This window comes from Giraffa tippelskirchi, chromosome 2, assembly GCF_054371585.1.
Source record: "Giraffa tippelskirchi isolate mGirTip1 chromosome 2, T2T-mGirTip1v1.2.pri, whole genome shotgun sequence".
NCBI classification, from domain to species: domain Eukaryota; kingdom Metazoa; phylum Chordata; class Mammalia; order Artiodactyla; family Giraffidae; genus Giraffa; species Giraffa tippelskirchi.
In genome coordinates this window covers 187,477,030-187,502,211 of record NC_137276.1, presented here as the reverse complement: position 1 = coordinate 187,502,211, position 25,182 = coordinate 187,477,030, and the positions used below count along the sequence as shown (strand labels likewise).

Sequence of the window (25,182 nt, the reverse complement as noted above, 5' to 3'; positions counted from 1 at the left end):
CTGCCATAAGGGTGGTGTCATTTGCATATCTGAGATTATTGATATTTCTCCTGGCAATCTTGATTCCAGCTTGTGCTTCATCCAGCCCAGCATTTCGCATGATGTACTCTGTATGTAGGTTAAATAAGCAGGGTGACAATATACACACTTGACATACTCCTTTCCCATTTGGAACCAGTCCATTGTCCCATGTTCAGTTCTAACTGTCGCTTCTTGACCTGCATATGGGTTTCTCAGAAGGCAGGTAAGGTGGTCTGGTATTCCCATCTCTTGAAGAATTTTCCACAGTTTGTTGTGATCCACACAGTCAAAGGCTTTGGTATAGTCAATAAAGTAGATGTTTTTCTGGAACTCTCTTGCTTTTTTGATGATCCAATGGATGTTGACAATTTGATCTCTGGTTCCTCTGCCTTTTCTAAATCCAGCTTGAACATCTGGAAGTTCATGATTCATGCATTGTTGAAGCCTGGCTTGGAGAATTTTGAGCATTTCTTTACTAGCATGTGAGATGAGTGCAATTGTGTGGTATTTTGAGCATTCTTTGGCATTGCCTTTCTTTGGGTTTGGAATGAAAACTGACCTTTGCCAGTCCTGTGGCCACTGCTGAGTTTTCCAAATTTGCTGGCATACCAAGCACAGCACTTTCACAGCATCATCTTTTAGGATTTGAAATAGCTCAACTAGAATTCCATCACCTCCACTAGCTCTGTTCGTCATGATGCTTCCTAAGGCCCACCTGACTTTGCATTCCAGGATGTCTGGCTCTAGGTGAGTGATCACACCATCGTGCTTATCTGGGTCATTTAGATCCTTTTTTGTGTAGTTCTTCTGTGTATTCTTGCCACCTCTTCTTAATATGTTCTGCTTCTACTAGGTCCATACCTTTTCTGTCCATTATTGTACACATCTTTGCATGAAATATTCCCTTGGTATCTCAGATTTTCTTGAAGAGATCTCTAGTCTTTCCCATTTTATTGTTTTCCTCTATTTCTTTGCATTGATCACTTAAGAAGGTCTTCTTATCTCTCCTTGCTATTCTTTGGAACTCTGCATTCAGATGGGTGTATCTTTCCTTTTTCTCCTTTGCCTTTTGCTTCTCTTCTTTTCTCAACTATTTATAAGGCCATTTTTGCCTTTTGGCATTTCTTTTTCTTGGGGATGGTTTTGATCACCATCTTCTATACAATGCCATGAACCTCCATCCATAGTTCTTCAGACACTCTATCAGATCTAATCCCTTAAATCTATTTGTCAGTTCCACTGTATGTTAGCACATAGTACTATGTAAGGGATTTGGTCTTAGTCACATAAGTTTCCTTAAACTCCTTATGACAACAGTCTTTAAGACTAAATTTAAGCCCAGAGCTAATGATTACACAACAAAACAACTCATCCTGCTCAAGGGTATGTTCTTCCTTAGGCTCTGTACTAATGAAAATATGGGCTTCCCTTGTGGCTCAGCTGGTAAAGAATCTGCCTAAAATGCAAGAGACCTGGGTTCGATCCCTGGGTTGACAAAACCTCATGACTAATCTTGTTATCTTGTGGGAGTGGGCCTGGTAAGACCTTTACAACCTTGAGACATTCTTTTGATTTACTGTTAATAACCAACTCAAAAAGTATACAGCTTCCTTGTTAAGACTAGTGATGGGGCACTCTCTGTCTCCTTCTGATGTCTATGTCAGAAAGTTTCTCTGTCCTTTTTCACTGTAATAAAACTTCTGCCACACAAAAGCTTTAAGTGATCAAGCCTGGTCCCTGGTCCCAAAGCTAAATCTTCTTTGAAGATCATGAATCTGATATCGTTCACTGTAAGCTACCAGTATCTCTCCTTAGGGAGCTCACTGTCTAGTATAGGATGAAGATATAAACACTTTTAGTGCAAAATGATAAAATGCATTTCTACTACCTCTGATTATACATTAAATTTATTAGTAACTGGATAATGCCACTGAAACTCCTCTTTTTTCAGCAAATTCAGAAAAAGGATAAAGTTAACATTGTCGCTGAGAATTTGCTACGTAGAATCTAAGTGAAACAAAATATTCTCCAAAAGGAGAAAAATTCATAAAATTTATAAGTTAATAAGAAATAAACAGAATTTATAGAAACAGAATGTTATAAAGTAAGAAATGTATTACAGATACTTTAAAAGGTAACTATGAATACTCTTTAATGTAATTAGCCTTAAAAGAGAAATACAAACCAGAAGTTACCTTTGGATGATTAGGGGTAGAGAGGCAATTAAGATTGGATCAACAATTTTTCACTCAGATCTAAACTATTTATTGTACTGTTAGAAAGCAGAAAATAAAATAGAGTTTCACGGTAAATGAAAGTTAAAAGATCTAGTACTATGTACTAACTGACATCCCTGAGCTTTTTAAGCACAATTTTCTTTTCTTATTTACAACCACCATATGATCCTTTCCTAGTATTTTACTACAAAGTCGTTCAGTCATGTCCAACTCTTTGTGACTGTATGGACTGTAGCCCACCAGGCTCCTCTGTCCATGGGATTCTCTAGGCAAGAATACTGGAGTGGTTGCCATGCCCTCCTCCAAAAGATCTTCCCAGCCCAGGGATTGAACCCTTGTCTCAGGCATCTCCTGCACTGGCAGGTGGGTTCTTTACCACCAGTGCCACCTGGCACTTCTGATTTCCATTTTTCTTATTGGTACAGTTAAGCCATGTACCAATTCAGCTACCTCATATCATTTTTTTGGTGAGGAATGCATACAATCACTCATTAGTGACTAGGCAGAGTTCTAGAATCTGAGTATAAAAACAACAAAAAAGAAAAGAAGAAGGGATGGATGGATCAATGGACAAACAGATGGGTGGATAGGACAAAGAAAGATGAGGAATAGACATATGTCAGGGGAATGAATTTCAGTTACACCAGAAAAGATGCAATAGGTAACTAAATTTTCATTACAAGTCTACATTCATTTTCCCAAAACACAAGTAGAGTGACCAGTACTTTCTGAAACTGACTCTTAACTATGGGCTGCTGGTTCCCATAGCTATTCCAGTCACCAGGGCAGAAAAGTTAACACTAGTTATTTAGCAGTAACACATTTGTTGGGGGAGAACAGAAGGCGGCTCATGAGAATAAGTACACAGTTTATTTTATTTTGAGTAGAGTTATCACTAAACATACCTTTCAGATAAAAAGAAGTTCTTGTGAGGATTTAGATTTTGACAAGATTCTAGGCTGCCATCAGATGATGAAGAAAGCTGCTCTGATTGCAAGTTGTCTGTATCACCCAAATTGGCCTCAGTTACAGATGAGGTCTTTATGTATTTTCTTCCTAACTTCGTTCTCAGGACATTCGTCAATATAACTCTGGGTATCCTGTCATATAAAATAACACACACTGTACTATACTGAAATTTGCAGTAAAAAAAATTCTAGGAAGTTGAAGTTTCAATCATTTTTCAACTTAGCATAAGTAAGCTATTAGAATTATACCATCCTGGAAATCAATCCATAAATACTCAAAATTTTGGACAAACACTCTTTGTTTGTTTCTGGAAGTACTTACATCTTCGAAACTGGCATAGGTTGGCATGCCACTGTATGGCTTTTACTAGTGGAGCTATTGGAACTGCTTAAAATTTTAACCAATTTTTCTCAAAAAAAAAAAAGTTTTTCTTTTCCAGTAGTTATTAAAAATACAGAAACTACAAACCAATTCAAAAAAATCCTTATTCTCTTTCAACAGAAAGGGTCCTTGGTAAATAATAACATATTCATAATTGGCAAATGATAAATGCTAAATCCAACAAGAAAGACATTATTCAGACTGCATCTATGGTAATGACAGATTCCTTAAGAGAAACAGCACATATATTGATGTAATAAATATGATTTACATAATAGCATCAGGAAAAAGGGTCAACAAAATTAATGTTTAGAAAAGTAAAGCATAATTTTTAAACTGGTAGGATTCATATCAAAACTAGTAATGCAAGCCTGGTATCTTCTTAAACAGAAGAGGATGGCCTAACTTTCTCCTGGTTAGCCAGCTTTTATTACAAACAACTAATACTCTTTGCCATACTACGATGTTTTCAAGGCAAATATCTGACCCTGAACTGACAGGCCTAGGCCAAATTATTGTGATTTTTTAAATTTGTGTTAGTGTTTTCTTTAAGTTTTCCTATCTCCTGTTTATGAGATGTCCCCTGACTGTCACTTGCAGAACTTTACTGACATTTCATGAGAAATAACATATAACACCTAGAAAGGACCAAAGTATTTTTGTTTAACTAAGCAGTGTGAGCGTCCCTGTACTTTGCTACATTTGCTATACTACTCAGAGGTACCCTTCAATTTTCACTATAGAATAGAAGCACTGTGTTCTTTTCACTATGTTCCAGACAATGTAGAATTTCAGATCCTAGGAGAACTGTAAAATAATTGCCTCCTCTTTACTTTAAACATGAAGAATTCAAAGCTCATAAAAGTTAAATGGTTGCCCAAGTATAAGCAACTCTAGCTCCTAGAAGAACCTGGGCTTTTGGGTTTTTTTAATCTTATTCCATTACACTGCATTTTCAATACTAACTTGCCACAGCATCCAGATAACTGAGTTTCTCTGTAGATACTTTAGGAAATTTTAAATATATCCATTTCCAGCACAACCTCCACAAAGAAGTACTGGGTTGATTAAGCAGCGTATGATCTAAAACAAGGCTATGGTAAATACAACTCTCTGAACTCAAGAATTTGAGTGAAGGAAATAAAGTAAGCCATTTAGCACAATCACGAATTGTGGAGAGTGAAGAACAAATATATTTTTCTTTCTCCTCTCATGATTTAAGCCTCTAAGAATCCTATTTATTACTGTCTCCTTTGTATATTTGATGCCTGACAGAACTCTCCTTAAAATCCTGGATTTGAAGTAGGAATGAAGACAACAAAAGACCAGAAAGGAGTCTCAATATTTCTTCTATCTGACCTCACACTAGGAATTGCTGTGAAATGAATAAAGAAAACTCAACTGCAGTTCTCAATCTTTAGGGAGAATGTAAGAACATTAGAAGAGAGAGTTTTATTCAAGTAAGAACTATTTTTCTTCAAATCAGTCAGTTCAGTCGCTCAGTCGTGTCCAACTCTTTGCGACCCCATGGAATGCAGTGTGCCAGGCTTCCCTGTCCATCACCAACTCCTGGAGCTTACTCAAACTCATGTCCATCAGGTCGGTGATGCCATCCAACCATCTCATTCTCTGTCGTCCCTTTAAATTTTACTTACTTTTAAGAGATGAGAGAATTTGATACACTAGTTGATAGCTCATTTTAAGAACTGATGATATACTCTTCATGGTCCCCTATAATTACTGAATTCTAAAATGTAGTTCATAACAAAATAATTCAAGAACTGTAGTATTTAAAATAAAATGTGGAGGGTAGAAGAAGAAATACCAAAAAAAAAAAAAATCAGCTATAATTCACTTGTTTAAATGCCTGACTATAGTATATTTAAGTATGTTTTTAAATGTTGAGTCCCTAAAAAAAGCTCCAAATGGGAGGGAAAAAGTCCATAGAAGAGTAGTTCTCTACAAAGTACTGAAGAGATTAAGCTAAACAAATAGTTTAAAAGTCTTTCCTAGAAGTGAAAAATTTGAAAATTCCCCCAAAACCCATTTGAAAAGATTATACACGAAACTGCAATAGAACCCTCAGCTCTAAAGTACAAAAGCCCTAAAGGGCCTCTGAAGCTACCAGAAGGCTCAAGGAGCTAACTCAGTATGTCTACCATGGCATACCTTTCAAATAGAAAGCATTCTACTACTGTGAACAAATGCCACAAGAAAAAAATTAAAAATAAGAATATTTAAAGGTTAATGAATTCAATATCATGTAAAATATGTAATAAAGCCCAATTCCTACTTTACTTGTGAAAAAAAAGCTCAGAAAAATGAAGAGCAGTATGGGCACAGAGTTAGTTAAGAGCAAGGACTTTGGAGTCAAACACAGGGTTAAGTGTTTCAACTTCACCTGGTAATTATATAACCTTAGGTCGGGTACTTGCCATAATTTATGCCTCTTATCATTGATCTCCTCATCTCTAAGATGTGGAGAATGGTAATCTCTACCTTAAAAATGATTAAGATTAAATGAAATAAAACATGTAAAGCAATTAGCACAAGTCCTGGCACACAGTCAATATATAATAAATGGAAGCTCATTTTAATCTTCCTATTATTGAAGTCTTCCCCAAACTTATAAATTATCTTTTCAATTAGCATTTAATTTTCATAATTTATCATGCTCTGCTCTGCAATCTTAATGAAAACATCTTCTTAGAAAAGCATATAATTAAATAGTTAGCAATACCTATAGTACTCCCAACTCTTCATAACACACACCATAGCCCATTAATTATTTACAACTTAACGTAATTTGGGTACCTTGAAGAAACAGAGTTTTGTGTGACAACCTTACAGAATACAAATCTATAAAGTGATAATTAAGTTCATAATATCTAAACTGCCTTTTGGTATACAATTCATAAATTGGCACTACCATGGCAATTCTAGGGCTAGCCAGCAGTACAAAAGATTCTGAACGTTAACAAGAAAGATATAAAAGTGTATACTTCATCTCTTATACTATCTCAACACAGCAGGAAGGACTGAAATTTGCCACTTCACACAGTCCATCCAATTTTTTCCCCAAGTATGCAAATAGTATCAGTAAGTAAAACAGATTTAATTTTACTTACTAATATTATGAAAGTGAAAGTTTTAAGTCACTCAGTTGTGTCCGACTCTTTGTAATCCCATGGACAGTAGCCTGCCAGGGTCCTCCGTCCATGGAATTCTCCAGGCAAGAATAATGGAGTGGGTAGTCATTCCCTTCTCCAGGTGATCGTCCCAACCCAGGGATTGAACTTAGGTCTCCTACATTGCAGGCAGATTCTTTATCGTCTGAGCCACCAGGAAAGCCTTAATATTATGTTGAAAGCACATTTCAAAACATAATATGCTAAATGAAAGAAGAAACAAATTTTGTAACAGTACAATGAAGCAGAAAGTATACTGGTCTGAGAAATAATATCATTTATTGAATGTATCTCTACACACATTCTGGTCCTTAATTGTTTCAATTACAAATTGTGAGTTCCACCCCACAGATAAGTAGCAAGGTAAATATAAGACTGAAATAATAAATGGGAGAAAACTTTGAATATCTGATAGGACCTACTGAGATATCCTTGATGTTAAGAGAAAATTTTTAACGAAATGGAACACTTGTTGACAGATAACATAATTGCATCTGACATTAAAGCTATGAATAACAAGTAAAAAAATAACAATACTAATTGAGTTTTTATTTTGCTGCAATTTAGATGAACGTTTTGCTAAAATTATGCTGTGACATTTTAATAGGGTTTCTATAAATCTATTCTTATCCCAGATGGTATCATTCAAAATATTACTTTCTAAATCAGTTTAAGCTACAGAAAAATTTTTAAAATTTTTCAATTACCTTCTTAAAGTAATACACAAATTTTCTAAATTTACCCTTCCCTTTTACTAAGCAATATTGTAAGCATATTCACTCAACTAAACCATTGCAGGCTTAAATTAGTCTTAAGGTTACAGGAATACCAGGGTGTCCAAAAAGTCATACCATCACAATACCTGGGATATGTAATTTTTTAAAACTCCAAACATATATAAACTTAAGAAAAACACAGATAAATATAATTATACCATTTAGGGAAATTCCAAGAACCAGGAGTTAACTTTTTTTAACTGAATATTGTACACTGTCTCAGTATTTCTTTAATAATCTATGGTATTAATCAATGAAGACAAGATAAAGACGGTTTAACTTCTCAAAAGTTTTGCATGTATCTCCCACTAGGTTCTTTCTTGCTTACTGACCAAGGCTTATAAAGATCTGGAAATACTCCCCCAGGAAAACAGATATGAACCACATATGGAAATAGAACCTAAACTAAAATATGGTTTATTTATTTTAAAAGAAATGTGTGTGTCCCACATACTGCTAGCTTGACATTTCTAAAACTCTTGACTCTTCCCTTCATTATTTAACAACATTGATTGGGATCACGTATTTTCTGTTTTTCTTCTCAACTTTATCCAGAAATTAAAAGGCTAAATTGTTTTCATTAAAGGGCAACATACTTAGATCACTACCTTTAGATCCCAGAATGTGTTTTTCCGTACACCTGAAACTATTACAACGTTGTAAATCAACTATACGCCAATATAAAATTTTAAAATTACTTAAAAATAAGTAGACAAAACTTTTAAAAAGTAAAAAAAAAAAAAGAAGCCATTGCTGGGAATGAATAAGTAATTTTGGTTTACTTGGTAGTTAAATTTTAAGTTAAAATTAAGAACCAAACATAAGTTTTTCTTTCTTTCATCTTCTGAAATAATGACATCTTAGCCAAGTAAAATGAAAATAAGACAAACAGTATCATGTCAAATTTAAGCAAAGACTGAAGAAAGTCTAAATCTCCTATTCTAGATAGAAAGTTCCATACAGAAAACATCTATCCAAACCTATACCCTAAACAGCTCTCCAATTTTCTTATTTGAAGCTTATAATATCTTTTTTCCTGTCTGAGACCAAAATTACAAAGCAGATAATTGGTTTGGATGGAGGAAAAGACATTTCAATCAAAGACACTGGAAATATAACTCTGCTAAGTAATCTCAGCAAACATTTGTTGAGAATTCAGTACTGTGCAAGGAAAAAATAATAAAATGTAGTCTCTGCCCTTATGAAGCTTATAGTAAGGGAGGCAGAGAAATCACATTAACTGTGATGGGTGTTATGATATGGAATAGGCAGCTTCCCCAGACAAAGAAAGGGATCAAATGCAGATGTGGCAGCTGGAATCGAAGAAAGCTTCCCAAGAAGATGGAAATGAGTTCAGTGTTAAAGACCAATATCAGTCAACAAAGGGGAAAAGGAAATTTTTCCCAAGATAAGAGAACAAAAAGCATGAGCTCAGAGGTATAAAACAACATTATACATTCAGTAAGCTATCAGCAGTTCCCTAATTCTAAAGCACAGTACTGAATGTGGAAGAGTAGACAGACACAAAACTAGAGACAATCAAGGTGTAATCATTATGGACGTTGGATGGTGAAGAAAGCTGAGTGCCAAAGAATTGATGCTTTTGAACTGTGGTGTTGGAGAAGACCCTTGAGAGTCCCTTGGACTGCAAGGAGATCCAATCAATCCATCCTAAAAGAGATCAATCCTGGGTGTTCATTGGAAGGTCTGATGTTGAAGCTGAAACTCCAATACTTTGGCCACCTCATGCGAAGGGTTGACTCATTGGAAAAGACCCTGATGCTGGGAAGGACTAGGGGCAAGAGGAGAAGGGGACGACAGAGGATGAGATGGTTGGATGGCATCACTGACTCGATAGACATGGGTTTGGGTGGACTCCGGGAGTTGGTGATGGACAGGGAGGCCTGGAGTGCTGCAATTCATGGGGTCGCAAAGAGTTGGACACGACTGAGCGACTGAACTGAACTGAACTGAATGACAAGGTAAAGAGTATGAACTTTATCCTAAAGATTATCCGGAGCCACAGAAAGATGTTAAATAGTAGAGTGACACGTAACATCTTCATAGTTCAGCAACAATGTGGTGAAATAACCAAGAAGAAAAAAAAGACTATGCACAGGAAGCCCAATAAAATTACAATCAGAGTAATAAAGGCACAAAGTTATCAGGGTTTGAACTGGGGCAGTGGTGATAAAGATAAAGAAAAGATCATTTGAAGATAGATTTAGGAGGTGAAAATAACTAGACTTGATAAATGATTAGATACAAAGGGTAAGGAAAAAACAGGAGCCAGGACAATTTCTAAGTTCTAATGCAAAGAACTAAGTGTAAAAAGGGGAGAAGGCAATGGCACCCCACTCCGGTACTCTTGCCTGGAAAATCCCATGGACGGAGGAGCCTGATAGGCTACAGTCCATGGGGTTGTTAAGAGTCGGAAACGACTGAGTGACTTCACTTTCACTTTTCCCTTTCACGCACTGGAGAAGGAAATGGCAACCCACTCCAGTCTTCTTGCCTGGAGAATCCCAGGGACGGCGGAGCCTGGTGGGCTGCCGTCTATGGAATCACACAGAGTCAGACACGACTGAAGTGACTTAGCAGCAGCAGCAAGTGTAAAAAGGAGTCATATATTCAGACAGGGAGGAGATACAGAAAAAGGAACAAGTCTGAAAACAAAGATGATTCACTCATTTTGAAACAAGCTAAACCTAGGACACCTGGAGCTGAGGGGAAGGTCTGAACTAACTGGTAGTTCATCTGAGTAAGGGACAGAAACATACACACACAGTAAAAACAAAAAACAAATTAGAATCTTATTGGGACTCTATTTCACATTATATTTAAGTTTCCTGAACACATAATCTAGCTGCTAACAATTTCTGGTGAGAAGCACTATTCTGGGGGATGAAACATTACACTGTTCTAATCACACTGTTCTAATTCAAAAAGGTCAGACATGGGATGAAGGGATGGATGTCATCTGGAGGAGAGCTGGAACTTCTTCTCAAAAGAACCAAAGGGATTGGAAGGGCCATCCCTTTAACTAGCCCCCTTTATTTAGATCTAGCAGCACAGTAAAGGAATAGCTCACCTGTACTAAGAAGGAAAAACGCTGAACTTCAGGACAATGAGAGTAAATTGCTTCTTCATAGATTACTAAAGCTAAATGTCTAAGATTTGGGGGTGTTTTAGAAAGTTTAATTTATATGAGGTATATATAGTATGGGCATTCTTGCTTTTATGTTTTTGCATTTTTTAAGATGCATGATACAGGGCGCTTGGGACTGGTGCACCGGGATGACCTGGAGGGATGGGATGGGGAGGGAGGTGGGAGGGGGGTTCTGGAAGGGGAAAACATGTACACCCATGGTGGATTCATTTCAATGTATGGCAAACAAATACAATATTGTAAAGTTAAAAAATAGATAAATAAACTAATTTAAAATAAAAAAAAAGAAACACATTTATCAAACTAGAAAAAAAAAAAAAGAAGTGTCCTTTAAAAAAAAAGTACTGCATAATACTACGTTCAAATGTTTTGACAGAGTTCTACTTTAATTTTTAAAATAACTGTACTGAAAGTCACCAAGTTTCAGCTGGATTTTGGCTTAAAGCACTTATAAATTGTTATCCAGGGACTTCCCTGGTGGTCCAGTGGCTAAGACTGCACTCCTAGTGCAAGGTGCCTGATTCAATTCTTGATCAGGGAACTAGATCCCACATACCACAACTAAGACCCAGCACAGCCAAATAAATGAATAAAACATAAATATTAAAAATATTTCTAAAAACAAATTGCCATTAAGGTTACAGACCAAATAATCAAAGCACCATCTAGCTAATGACAGGATATTCTAATTGAAACTACTTTCCCCCCAAAAATAATTCATTTAAGGGTTAAAACTGTAAATGGAAATACATTAAAAACATTATACTATAGGTTACAAATTCCCAGAGCTAATTTCTAATTTTTAGTCTCACACTTCACATACAATTTTTTTAAAAAACATAGAACAAAACGGGTCTTGTCAGCTTTCAAAATTAAATTCCATATTTATTATTAAAAATCTGGGATTAATATTTCAAAATCATCTCCTGTTTTTAAAAATGCATGTAAAATACAAGAAAGCTCACAAAGTAAAAAGTGGTAAGGACCTAGATTAAATAATAAGCAACTGAACAACAACAAATGTTAAAGATACAGAAAATTAAAAAGATCCATAGATAGACAGACATGTTTTTTTTTTTCTTTTCATCTTTAACATACCTTTGAGATAATATTTAGGTCCTTACCTAACAAAATCAAGGTTCTTATCTACCTGTCTATATCTAGTTCTTCATTTTATATATGTGAATCTCTAAAAATATGTATATGTGAATCAAATTATTAAGTTAAATGTACTAAGCAATGGCACCCCACTCCAGTACTCTTGCCTGGAAAATCCCATGGACGGAGGAGCCTGGTAGGCTACAGTCCATGGGGTCGCTAAGAGTCGGACGACTGAGCGACTTCACTTTCACTTTTCCCTTTCATGCACTGGAGAAGGAAACGGCAACCCACTCCAGTACTCTTGCCTGGAAAATCCCATGGATGGAGGAGCCTGCTAGGCTGTAGTCCGTGGGATCGCTAAGAGTCGGACGACTGAGCGACTTCACTTTCACTTTTCCCTTTCATGCACTGGAGAAGGAAAAGGCAACCCACTCCAGTATTCTTGCCTGGAGAATCCCAGGGAGGGCGGAGCCTGGTGGGCTGCCGTCTATGGGGTCGCACAGAGTCGGACACGACTGAAGCGACTTAGCAGCAGCAACTAAGAATGTTATTTGTTTTTAAAAATAATTCTAACCCAATAGATTTAATAAAATGTAGAGTCATTAACTTTGTAAATTAAGATTGTCAGCTTTAAGATTTGAGCGAGTCATACGTGTACATGCCGATTTTCTTAAAGATCATTTCCAACAATCTTATTTTTAAGATCATTGGACTTAAATACTTCCAGTGCAGTAAGCTGAACAAAATCAATACTGAACAACATACCTTTCAGATAAATTAAGGCTTTGGTGAAGAGGTTCTAATTTTTGACATGTCTCTAGGCTGTCAACAGATGTCGAAGGCAATGAGTCTGATTGCACCTTGTTGGCATCACATAAATTAGCATCGTTTCTAGGTAGGGTCTTTCTGAATTTTCGTCCTAAATCCGTCCATAGGACATTCGTCAACATAACTTTGAGTTGCCTGTTACATACATAAATAATTAATACATACAGTACTAAATATTATATAATACATGTATTCATCACAAAGTATAACAAATGAAAACCTTCAGGAATTCTAATTCAGTTCTTCAAGCAATTAACCAGAGTAGTAAATATCATAACTGAGAGAATCTGCGTAACCATTCTCAAATATACATGAAAAACTAAAGCACATTCCACTTAAATTAGGATTTTCTTCAGAATTCTGTCTGAGATACTACAACTGTGGTTACACACATGCACAGCTGTTGGGATTCCTGGTAACCAATCTGTGCTTAGCCACACTATCAGTGGAACAACAATATTCATCTGCACATCGCCTCACAAAGGCAGCCACTTCCTGCATTAAAAATGTTTTCTTAGTTTAGTATTTGTTGATTTGGAAAACATAATTCAACCTAAAGATAACAGTACATCATCTACAGTCTTAACTCTATATAGTCTTAAGATACATTTAAGTTTACCTTATTTCTAAAAACAGGTCAATTTAAAACACCATACGTATACCAATTTCAAAAGTAAAACTGATAAATCCAAGCACTGTCAGCTTTTTGCCTCATTACATTTTGTCCATTACTCATTCAACATATCTTTGTACTGATAATACTTGAAGAACTGTGTTCAGTTCTGGAACCATGAAACACAGTACTGTGAACAGGCTACCAAGTTGATGTAAAACAATGTCAAATGAGGAATTGTGGGAAGAACTGAAAATGTTTAATAGAAGAGTGTCTATTCTACTCCCTAGTATCACTTTTAGGCCCTTTTGGTTTAACAAAAAGTAAGAATATTAAGACACAGAAAGCAGTGTTTGTGTATTTTTAAGACAAAACAGATGTCAAAGAAATGACTTGTTTGCACCTGCCCCTTGGGGCTGTATCTTCAGATCATCTAGTAGAAGAAGTGGGATACAAGTCTTCCAAGGAGCCGCTACAGAAAGCACTGAAACTCCACACATTTTAGGTTTAAAGAAAAGTTTATAGATTTCAGGATTATCATTAAACAGTAAAAAGATGAGAGACATTGCTATGAATGAATAAAAATTCATTCTTCATCCAACAAATACTTACCAAATACCTTCTAGCAAAACAATTGGCAACAAACAAAACAGTTACAGTTTCTGCCTTTGTGGAGGTTACATTCCAAGGAAGAATTATCCAATTAGCTATTTAATTACAACTGTAATGAGCAATATGAACACAAAGTACAGATGCTGCATTTATGCTGAACCAGATCAGGGAATTTTTACTGAGAATATGACTTTTACTGAAGTTGAAACTATCCAAAGGAAACAAGTAGAAAATGGAGAGTGGTTCAAAAAGGAGGACAAAATGTAAATGCTCAGACAAGAGGAAAGTTTGTTTGAGAAAATTAAAGGACTTACCTGGCTCAAGTGCTTCGAATAAAGAGGAAATTTGTATAAGGATGGGCAGTTAGGCAGAACTGTGTGGACTATATTGAGGATTTGAAACTTTAATGTCAACAACAGTATCAACCCCCTAGTTTTAATGAAAGAATGATGATATCATAGCTGTATTTTTAAAAAGATGACTTTTATCTTTTATGAAGAATAAAGAAAACATGAAGAGAAAAAATAATGAATTTAGAGAGGTAATGGTGACTTAGGGATAGTTTAATGGAATGGTGGGAGCAGAAACAGGAAAGAAGAAAAGGGACATGGACACAGCAAATGTAGGCAGTTGACACAGAGCTATGAAAGGAGGATACGGAACAAGGGCTGAGGATAAATATAAGACTCAAGATAGGTCTTCTGAGTTAATTATTGGTTACTTAGCTTAAGATAGAAAATATCTGTGTAAGTTTAAGTGCTTATGGGAAGAGGTCAACAAAGTAGGAGAGGCTGAAGATAGAGGAGACAGAATAATTAACATTATAATTAAGTTTCTTAAGAAGTGGCATAAAAAGAGCTAATATTTATTGAACATGCACCATATACCAGAAACTATGCTAAGCCCTTTACAATGATTTACCTCATTTAATCCTCACAACTAATCCATGAGGTCAAAGCTATGGTTTTTCCAGTAGTCATGTGTGGATGTGAGAATTGGACCATAAAGAAGGCTGAGTGCCAAAGAATTGATGCTTCTGAATTGTGGTGTTGGAGAAGACTCTTGAGAGTCCCCTGGATTGCAAAGAGATCAAACCAGTCAATCCTAAAGGAAATCAATCCTGAATATTCATTGGAAGGACTGATGTTGAAGCTGAAGTTCCAATACTTTGGCCACCTGATGTAAAGAGCCAACTCATTAGAAAAGACCCTGATGCTGGGAAAGACTGAAGGCAGAAAGAGAAGGGGATGACAGAGGACGAGATGGTTAGATGTCACCACCAACTCAATGGACATGAGTTTGAGCAAGCTCCAGGAGATGGTGAAGGACAGGGAAGCCTGGCAGGCTGCAGTCCATGGGGTCACAAAGAGTCAGACACGATTGAGTGACTGAACACCAACAACTCCATGAGGTACAAAGGTAATTATTCTTCTGTAACTGAGAAGACCAAGACAGAATGATTAATAACTTGGCCCACAGTAAAATGGGTTGAATAGTGAGAGTGGGATCCAAAGCCATACACTCTCAACTCTGTGGATAGCACTCTTAACTGCTCCACTGTGCTGGCTTACGATGGGCTTCTTCCAGAAACCAAGATAATTTTTTAAGAGTGATATGAAAGGTAAAGGAACACAGGGATGAGGAGAGAAAAGGCTTCAAATCTTCATTGTGCAGAGGGGGAACACAAGACAACTAGCAAAACACAGTAGGATTATCTAGGGATTGAGAAATCTAGTAAGATTAATAATTATGAATTTATAATGCCACAAACATACTCTGTTTTGTCATTTTTTTCCCATTAGTGCTCAGCCACCTTGATGTCAGCACAATGCAAACAGATAATCAGGTTCACAAATGATTATTAATTATGAAGGAAAAAGGCATCATTATAACTAAACATCTGGCAGCTACCACCTTAACCAAGTGATCAAAGATAAGGCCACCAACAGTGGGACAAGGAGATATTATGTATCCTCTGATATGATGCAATAAGCAAATGACATCAGCTATGAAGCATTCTTGCCAAAAATGTAACATGAAACTAATTAAAAGGCCAAACCTAGACAAATTTCAAAAATCTAGTATATAAGACATCCTATAAGACAACTGGCCTGAACTCTTCAAAAAAGTCAATGTCATGGTTTAAGGGGGTGAAGAGATGGAGGGATTATTCTAAGATTAAGAGACTAATGAGACATAAAAACCAAAAAATATAATGTGTGAACCTCAATTTGATCCTAGATTTAAAAAAAAAGACATCTTAGGGACATTTAGAGAATTCTGATTCTAGATTTTATATGAGATGATAATACGAAATTATTATACAGATTTCTCTGGTGGCCCACATATTAAGAATCCGCCATGCAATGCAGGGGATGCGGGTTCGATCCTTGGTCAGGGAACTAAGGTTCCATATGCCATGGAGCAAATAAGCCCATATGTCACCCTAGTGAAGTTTCTGTGTGCCATAACTACTGAAGGCCGCACAGAGCAACTATTGAGCCCGTGTGCGGCAACTGGAGAGTCTGTGCACTATAACCAAAGATTCCACTTGATGCAATGAAGACCAGGTGTGCCACGACTAAGACTCGACATAGCCAAATAAATTAATTAAAAAACATTTTTAATGTAATTAAAAGCCAAAAATGATGTTAAAAAAGAAGTTAGTATAAATCTTCTTCATGATGTATTGTGGTTATCATGTAAAAGAATTCCTTGTTTTTAAGAAGTACAGGCTAAAGTATTCAGAGGTAAAGTGCCTGATGTCTGTGACTTATTCTCAAATAGTTCTGGAAAAAAAATGTGTATGTGAATGTACATATGTGATATGCACTTAAATATATGAATGAAAGACTGAGAAAACATAAATGTGGAAAAATGTTAACAATATTTGCACGTTTGTTATTCTTAACAAAATAATTCCATACCTAGAATCCTGTACCAAAAAAATACAAAACGTATGGGAAAAAGTTATGCATGAAGATATTCATCACAGTATTATTTATAACAGCAAAAAATACAAGCAATTTTAAAATCCCAGCAATAGCAGAATGGTTAAGTATATACCATGATAAAACTGTTTAATAGAATGTTACTTATTGGTCTCTTAAAATCTTCTACTTTAAATTTTAAGGGTGGCTGGCTGTGTTTTTTCCTGCTTTCTATTTGTCTTTATTTTTATTTTCTATGCTAAGCAAACACTATTTATGCAGAGAAATGTCAACCAATTAATTCTATAAAGAACAGTAAACATGTTTACCTAGCCAAAAACTATCTATTAATTAGAGAAAAGAAACTATTTTTTACATTCAGGATTACTCCCTTATAAGGATTTACAACTGTATAACTTAAAATTCTAAATGATCAAATGAAAACACTTGTAAAATCTTAAGCATATATAAGGTCTACTTTTTAGTCTAATTAGAAAACTACTGACTATTAGTAATTTGCTAAATTATTTGAACAAATATCCCAACAGTAATTTAAAAATTGCTAAATATGAAAATATCCGGAGCGGGGCTAAGATGGTGGAGGAATAGGATGGGGAGACCACTCTCTCCCCCACAAATTTATCGAAAGAACATCTGAAAGCTGAGCAAACTTCACAAAACAACCTCTGAATGCTGGCAGAGGACATCAGGCATCCAGAAAAACAGCGCATTATCTTCGAAAGGAGGTAGGAGAAAATATAAAAGATAAAAAGAGAGACAAAAGAATTAGGGACAGAGACCCGTCCTGGGGAGGGAGTCGTAAAAGAGGAGAAGCTTCCAAACACCAGGAAACCCTCTCGCCGGCGGGTTTGGGGGAAGATTTCGAATCTCGGAGGGCAACATAACCGGGAGAAAAAATAAATAAAACCCACAGATTACGTGCCTAAAAGCAACTCCCAGCAAAGAACCCCAGACGCTCGCATCCGCCACCAGCAAGTGGGGGCTGAACGGAGAGGAGAGGGCGGCACTGCTTAGGGTAAGGACCGGGCGGAATGCCCTGAGGGCAATCTGAGAGAGCTAACATGAGATAGCAACCTAAACTGTGGGACAGCCAGAGAGAGAGAACTATCCTGCGAAAAGCCCAAATCTAAGGCACTGCCGGCCCGCTCACAGAACAAAGGACTGAGCAATACCAGAGGAGAGCTAGCCGGCTGCAGACTGCCCCATCCCCCGCAGGACACAGCGGGCAGGCGGGGCCAGCCAGAGCCGGAAAGGGGTAAACTCGGCCCCAGAGAGGGCACCCCCTACCAAACTGCAAACAGGCTTCCAGTTTCTAAGCAAAGACTGCCTGAGATCCCGGAGGGTCAACAGCCGCCGGGAGGGTCGCAGCCAGTGACCAGCTCCCCAGAACTAACACAAAGCACACCGGAGCCGGGCGTGCTCGCAAACCGAGGCGGGGACCAGGGAGGTGATAAGCCGCACCGCCCCAACAGGGGAGAGTGCGCTCACCAAACTCCTGACTGCCTGAGCTGCTCCGACCGGTAACGGCACAAACCGCAGGCCCAACCGAGTCTGTGCCTTTGTGGAGTACCCCGGAACCTGAACCTGAGCGGCTTAGACCTGGGAAGTGCACGCATCTCAGGGCCCACTCCCCCGCCAAGTAACCTAAAACCTGGGCAGGGTAGACGGGGAAAGCACACACGCCGTGAATGGGGGCGAACCCAGTGCAGCCGAGACACTGCGAGCCCTCCACACACACGCCAGTGATATTGGTTTGCAGTGTTCCTCCCTTCCCACAGCACGACTGAACAAGCAAACCTAAAGAGACCACTACCGCCCCTTTGTGGCAGGGCAGAAATTAGACACTGAAGAGACCTGCAAACAGAAGCCAAATAAACAGAGGGAAGCGCTTTGTAAGTGACAGGCCAACAGATTAAAATCCCTGTAGTTACCACCGACTGAATTGAAAGGGGTCTATAGATCTTGAAAAGCGTAAGCAGGAACAAGGATCTATTTGAAACTGAACAGACCCCACACTGCTCACAACAGCTCCAGAGAAAGTCTTGGATATATTTTTACTATTATCATTTTTTTCTTTTTAATTTTTTTAAACTTTTTTTTACTTGTTTCTTTAAGTCCTCTATTACACCTTTAATTTTCATTTTTATAACCCACTATTATCTTGCAAAAAAAAACAAACAAACCCTATTTTTAAAGCAAATTTCATACATATATCTTATACTTTTTGTGATTTTGTTTTCTTTTTTCTTCTTTTATATTGTATTTTTTTAAGAGTCTAACCTCTACTCTAGATTTTTAATCTTTGTTTTACATATTTGATATCAATTTTGTACATTTAAGAACCCAATCTTTAGTACCCATTTTTACTCAGGAGTGGGATTACTGGCTTGATTACACTCTCCCCCTATTGACGCTCTTTCTTCTCCCCCAGGGAACCTCTATCTCCCACCCTCCTCCTTCTCTTCTCAACCCAATTCTGTGAATCTCTGAGGGTGTTCTGGGCACCGGAGAACACTTCGGGAACAGAATACTGCCCAGATCTCTCTCTCCCCTCTTGATTCCTCCCTTTCTACTCATGCTCACCTCTATTACCTTCCTCCCCTCTCTCTATGTATCTCCGTGAACCTCTCTGAGGGTTCCAGACCGTAGAGAGCACAGAGGGAAGTGCTTACTGGCTAGACTGCTCTCTCCACGTTTGAGTCCCCCTCTTCTCCTCCTGGTCACCTCAACCTGCCCCCTCCCTTCACCTCTCCATGAAACTCAGTGAACCTCTCTGGGTATCCCTCACTGTGGAGAATCTTTTCACCATTAACCTAAAAGTTTTATTATCGATGCTGTATGGATGGAGAAGTCTTGAGGCTACTACAAGAATAAGACTGAAAGCCAGAGGAAACATTAATTAATAAGAGATCATCCAAAAGCCTCCACATATACACTGAAACCGAGCTCCACCCAAGAGCCAATAAGTTCCAGAGCAAGACATACCACGCAAATTCTCCAGCAACGCAGGAACATAGCCCTGAGCATCAATATACAGGCTGCCCAGAGGCATACGAAATCCACAGACATCTCAAAACTCAATACTGGACACTCCATTGCACTTTAGAGAGAAGAAATCCAGCTCCACCCACCAGAACGCCGACACAAGCTCCCCCAACCAGGAAACCTTGACAAGCCACCCGTCCAACCCCACCCACAGTGAGGAACCTCCACAATAAAGAGGAACTTCAATCTACCAGAATACAGAAAGGCCATGCCAAACACAGCAAACTAAACAAGATGAAAAGGCAGAGAAATGCTCAGCAAGTAAAGGAAAATGATAAATGCCCACCAAACCAAACCAAAGAGGAGCAGATAGGGAATCTATCTGAAAAATAATTTAGAATAATGATAATAAAAATGATCCAAAATCCTGAAAGCAAAATGGAGTTACAGATAAATAGCCTGGAGACAAGGATTGAGAAGATGCAAGAAATGTTTATCAAGGACCTAGAAGAAATAAAAAGGTGTCAATATATAATGAATAATGAAATAAAGGAGATAAAAAACACTCTGGAGGGAACCAACAGTAGAATAACGGAGGCAGAAGATAGGATAAGTGAGGTAGAAGATAGAATGGTGGAAATAAATGAAGCAGAGAGGAAAAAAGAAAAAAGAATCAAAAGAAATGAGGAAAACCTCAGGGACCTCTGGGACAATATGAAACGCCCCAACATTCGAATCATAGGAGTCCCAGAAGAAGAAGATAAAAGGAAAGGCAATGAAAAAATACTCGACGAGATAATGGTTGAAAATTTCCCTAAAATGGGGAAGGAAATAGTCACAGAAGTCCAAGAAACCCAGAGAATCCCAAACAGGATAAACCCAAGACGAAACACCCCAAGACACATATTAATCAAATTAACAAAGATCAAACACAAAGAACAAATATTAAAAGCAGCAAGGGAAAAACAACAAATAACACACAAGGGGATCCCCATAAGGATAACAGCCGATCTTTCAATAGAAACTCTTCAGGCTAGAAAGGAATGGCAGGACATACTTCAAGTAATGAAAGAGAATAATCTACAACCCAGATTACTGTACCCAGCAAGGATCTCATTCAGATATGAAGGAGAATTCAAAAGCTTTACACACAAGCAAGAGCTGAGGGAATTCAGCACCACCAAACCAGCTCTCCAACAAATGCTAAAGGATCTTCTCTAAACAGGAAACACAGAAGGGATGTTTAAACACGAACTCAAAACAACAAAGTAAATGGGAACGGGACCATACTTATCAATAATCACCTTAAATGTAAATGGGTTGAATGCCCCAACCAAAAGACAAAGACTGGCTGAACGGATACAAAAACAAGACCCCTATATATGCTGTGTACAAGAGACCCACCTCAAAACTAGGGACACATACAGACTGAAAGTGCAGGGATGGAAAAACATATTTCATGCAGAGACCAAAAGAAAGCAGGAGTCGCAATACTCATTTCAGATAAAATAGACTTTAAAATAAAGGCTGTGAAAAGAGACAAAGAAGGACACTACATAATAATCAAAGGATCAATCCAAGAAGAAGATGTAACAATTATAAATATATATGCAGCCAACATAGGAGCACCACAATATACAAGGCAAATACTACCAAGTATGAAAGGGGAAATTAACAATAACACAGTAATAGTGGGAGACTTTAATACTCCACTCACACATATGGATAGATCAACTAAACAGTAAATTAACAAGGAAACACAAACTTTAAATGATACAATAGACAAATTAGATTTAATTGATATTTACAGGACTTTCCACCCAAAAACAATCAATTTCACCTTTTTCTCAAGTGCACACGTAACTTTCTCCAGGATAGATCACATCCTGGGCCATAAATCTAGCCTTGGAAAATTCAAAAAAATTGAAATCATCCCAGTCATCTTCTCTGACCACAATGCAGTAAGATTAGATCTCAATTACAGGAAAAAAACTATTAAAAATTGCAACATATGGAGGCTAAACAACACGCTTCTGAATAACCAACAAATCACAGAAGAAATCAAAAAAGAAATCAAAATATGCAAAGAAACGAATGAAAATGAAAACACAAAAACCCAAAACCTATGAGACACTATAAAAGCAATGCTAAGGGGAAAGTTCATAGCAATACAGGCGTACCTCAAGAAACAAGAAAAAAATCAAATAAATAACCTAACTTTACACCTAAAGCAATTAGAGAAGGAAGAAATGAAGAACCCCAGGGTTAGTAAAAGGAAAGAAATCTTAAAAATTAGGGCAGAAATAAATGCTAAAGAAACAAAAGAGACCATAGCAAAAATCAACAAAACTAAAAGCTGGTTTTTCGAGAAGATAAACAAAATTGACAAACCATTAGCCAGACTCATCAAGAAACAAAGGGAGAAGAATCAGATCAACAAAATTAGAAATGAAAACGGAGAGATCACAACAGACTACACAGAAATACAAAGGATCATAAGAGACTACTACCAACAGCTATATGCCAATAAAATGGACAACATGGAAGAAATGGACAAATTCTTAGAAAAGTATAACTTTCCAAAACTGAACCAGGAAGAAATAGAAGATCTTAACAGACCCATCACAAGCACGGAAATCGAAACTGTAATCAGAAATCTTCCAGCAAACAAAAGCCCAGGACCAGACGGCTTCACAGCTGAATTCTACCAAAAATTTAGAGAAGAGCTAACACCTATCCTACTCAACCTCTTCCAGAAAATTGCAGAAGATGGTAAACTTCCAAACTCATTCTATGAGGCCACCATCACCCTAATTCCAAAACCAGACAAAGATGCCACAAAAAAAGAAAACTACAGGCCAATATCACTGATGAACATAGATGCAAAAATCCTTAATAAAATTCTAGCAAACAGAATCCAACATCATATTAAAAAGATCATACATCATGACCAAGTGGGCTTTATCGCAGGAATGCAAGGTTTCTTTAACATCTGCAAGTCAATCAATGTAATACACCACATTAACAAATTGAAAGAAAAAAACCATATGGTATCTCAATAGATGCAGAAAAAGCCTTTGACAAAATTCAACATCCATTTATGATAAAAACCCTCCAGAAAGCAGGAACAGAAGGAACATACCTCAACATAATAAAAGCTATATATGACAAACCCACAGCAAACATTATCCTCAATGGTGAAAAATTGAAAGCATTTCCCCTAAAGTCAGGAACAAGGCAAGGATGCCCACTTTCACCACTACTAATCAACATAGTTTTGGAAGTTTTGGCCACAGCAATCAGAGCAGAAAAAGAAATACAAGGAATACAGATAGGAAAAGAAGAAGTAAAACTCTCACTGTTTGCAGATGACACGATCCTCTACATAGAAAACCCTAAAGATTCTACCAGAAAATTACTAGAGCTAATCAATGAATATAGTAAAGTTGCAGGATATAAAATTAACACACAGAAATCTCTTGCATTCCTATACACCAATAATGAGAAAACAGAAAGAGAAATTAAGGAAACAATACCATTCACCATTGCAACAAAAAGAATAAAATACTTAGGAATATATGTACCTAAAGAAACAAAAGACTTATATATAGAAAACTATAAAACACTGATGAAAGAAATCAAAGAGGACACAAACAGATGGAGAAATATACCGAGTTCATGGATTGGAAGAATTAATATAGTGAAAATGAGTATACTACCCAAAGCAATCTACAGATTCAATGCAATCCCTATCAAGCTACCAATGGTATTTTTCACAGAACTAGAACAAATCATTTCACAATTTGTATGGAAATATAAGAAACCTCAAATAGCCAAAGCAATCTTGAGAAAGAAGAATGGAAATGGAGGAATCAACCTGCCTGACTTCAGGCTCTACTACAAAGCCACAGTCATCAAGACAGTATGGTACTGGCACAAAGATAGAAATATAGATCAATGGAACAAAATAGAAAGCCCAGAGATAAATCCACCCACCTGTGGACACCTTATCTTCGACAAAGGAGGCAAGAATATACAATGGACAAAAGACAATCTCTTTAACAAGTGGTGCTGGGAAAACTGGTCATCCACTTGTAAAAGAATGAAACTAGAACACTTTCTAATACCATACACAAAAATAAACTCAAAATGGATTAAAGATCTAAATGTAAGACCAGAAACTATAAAACTCCTAGAGGAAAACATAGGCAAAACACTCTCCGACATAAATCACAGCAGGATCCTCCATGACCCACCTCCCAGAATATTAGAAATAAAAGCAAAAATAAACAAATGGGACCTAATTAAAATTAACAGCTTTGCACAACAAAGGAAACTATAAGCAAGGTGAAAAGACAGCCTTCAGAATGGGAGAAAATAATAGCAAACGAAGCAACAGACAAACAATTAATCTCAAAAATATACAAGCAACTCCTGCAGCTGAATTCCAGAAAAATAAACGACCCAATCAAAAAATGGGCCAAAGAACTAAACAGACATTTCTGCAAAGAAGACATACAGATGTCTAACAAACACATGAAAAGATGCTCAACATCACTCATTATCAGAGAAATGCAAATCAAAACCACAATGAGGTATCATTTCATGCCTGTCAGAATGGCTGCTATCCAAAAGACTATAAGCAATAAATGCTGGAGAGGGTGTGGAGAAAAGGGAACCCTCTCACACTGTTGGTGGGAATGCAAACTAGTACAGCCACTATGGAGAACAGTGTGGAGATTCCTTAAAAAACTGGGAATAGAACTGCCATATGACCCAGCAATCCCACTGCTGGGCATACACACCGAGGAAACCAGAATTGAAAGAGATGCGTGTACCCCAATGTTCATCGCAGCACTGTTTACAATAGCCAGGACATGGAAACAACCTAGATGTCCATCAGCAGACGAATGGATAAGGAAGCTGTGGTACATATACACAATGGAATATTACTCAGCCATTAAAAAGAATACATTTGAATCAGTTCTATTGAGATGGATGAAACTGGAGCCCATTATACAGAGTGAAGTAAGCCAGAAAGAAAAACACCAATACAGTATACTAATGCATATATATGGAATTTGAAAGATGGTAACGATAACCCTATATGCAAGACAGAATAAGAGACACAGATGCATAGAACAGTCTTATGGACTCTGAGGGAAACGGTGAGGGTGGGACGTTCTGGGACAATAGCATTGAAACATGTATATTATCATATGTGAAACAGAACACCATTCCAGGTTCAATGCATGAGACAAATGCTCAGGGCTGGGGAAATGGGATGACCCAGAGGGATGGGATGGGAAGGGACGTGGGAGGGGGGTTCAGGATGGGGAACACATGTAAAC

General features: G+C 37.3%; 1 protein-coding gene across 38 annotated transcripts in view; it reads right to left on the bottom strand.

Annotated features, from left to right (window-relative positions):
* SENP7 (SUMO specific peptidase 7) overlaps positions 1-25,182 on the bottom strand; it is a 169,214-nt gene that overhangs the window by 71,689 nt on the left and 72,343 nt on the right. For 14 of the 38 annotated variants that reach the window (XR_014077542.1, XR_014077541.1, XR_014077543.1 and 11 more), the window contains 2 exons: positions 12,608-12,805; positions 3,164-3,358 (listed from right to left, as the gene is read on the bottom strand). The exons of 9 other annotated variants lie outside the window; for them this stretch is intronic. Coding sequence is in view for 22 of the 29 variants with exons in the window: in XM_081572393.1 (XP_081428519.1) it covers positions 3,164-3,358; positions 12,608-12,805 (393 nt within the window). In the remaining 7 variants the exon portion in view is untranslated. Of the gene's footprint in view, positions 1-3,163; positions 3,359-12,607; positions 12,806-18,334; positions 22,303-25,182 lie in introns of those variants that run through there. 15 more of the 38 variants (XR_014077547.1, XR_014077545.1, XM_081572400.1 and 12 more) reach the window with 3 other exon arrangements.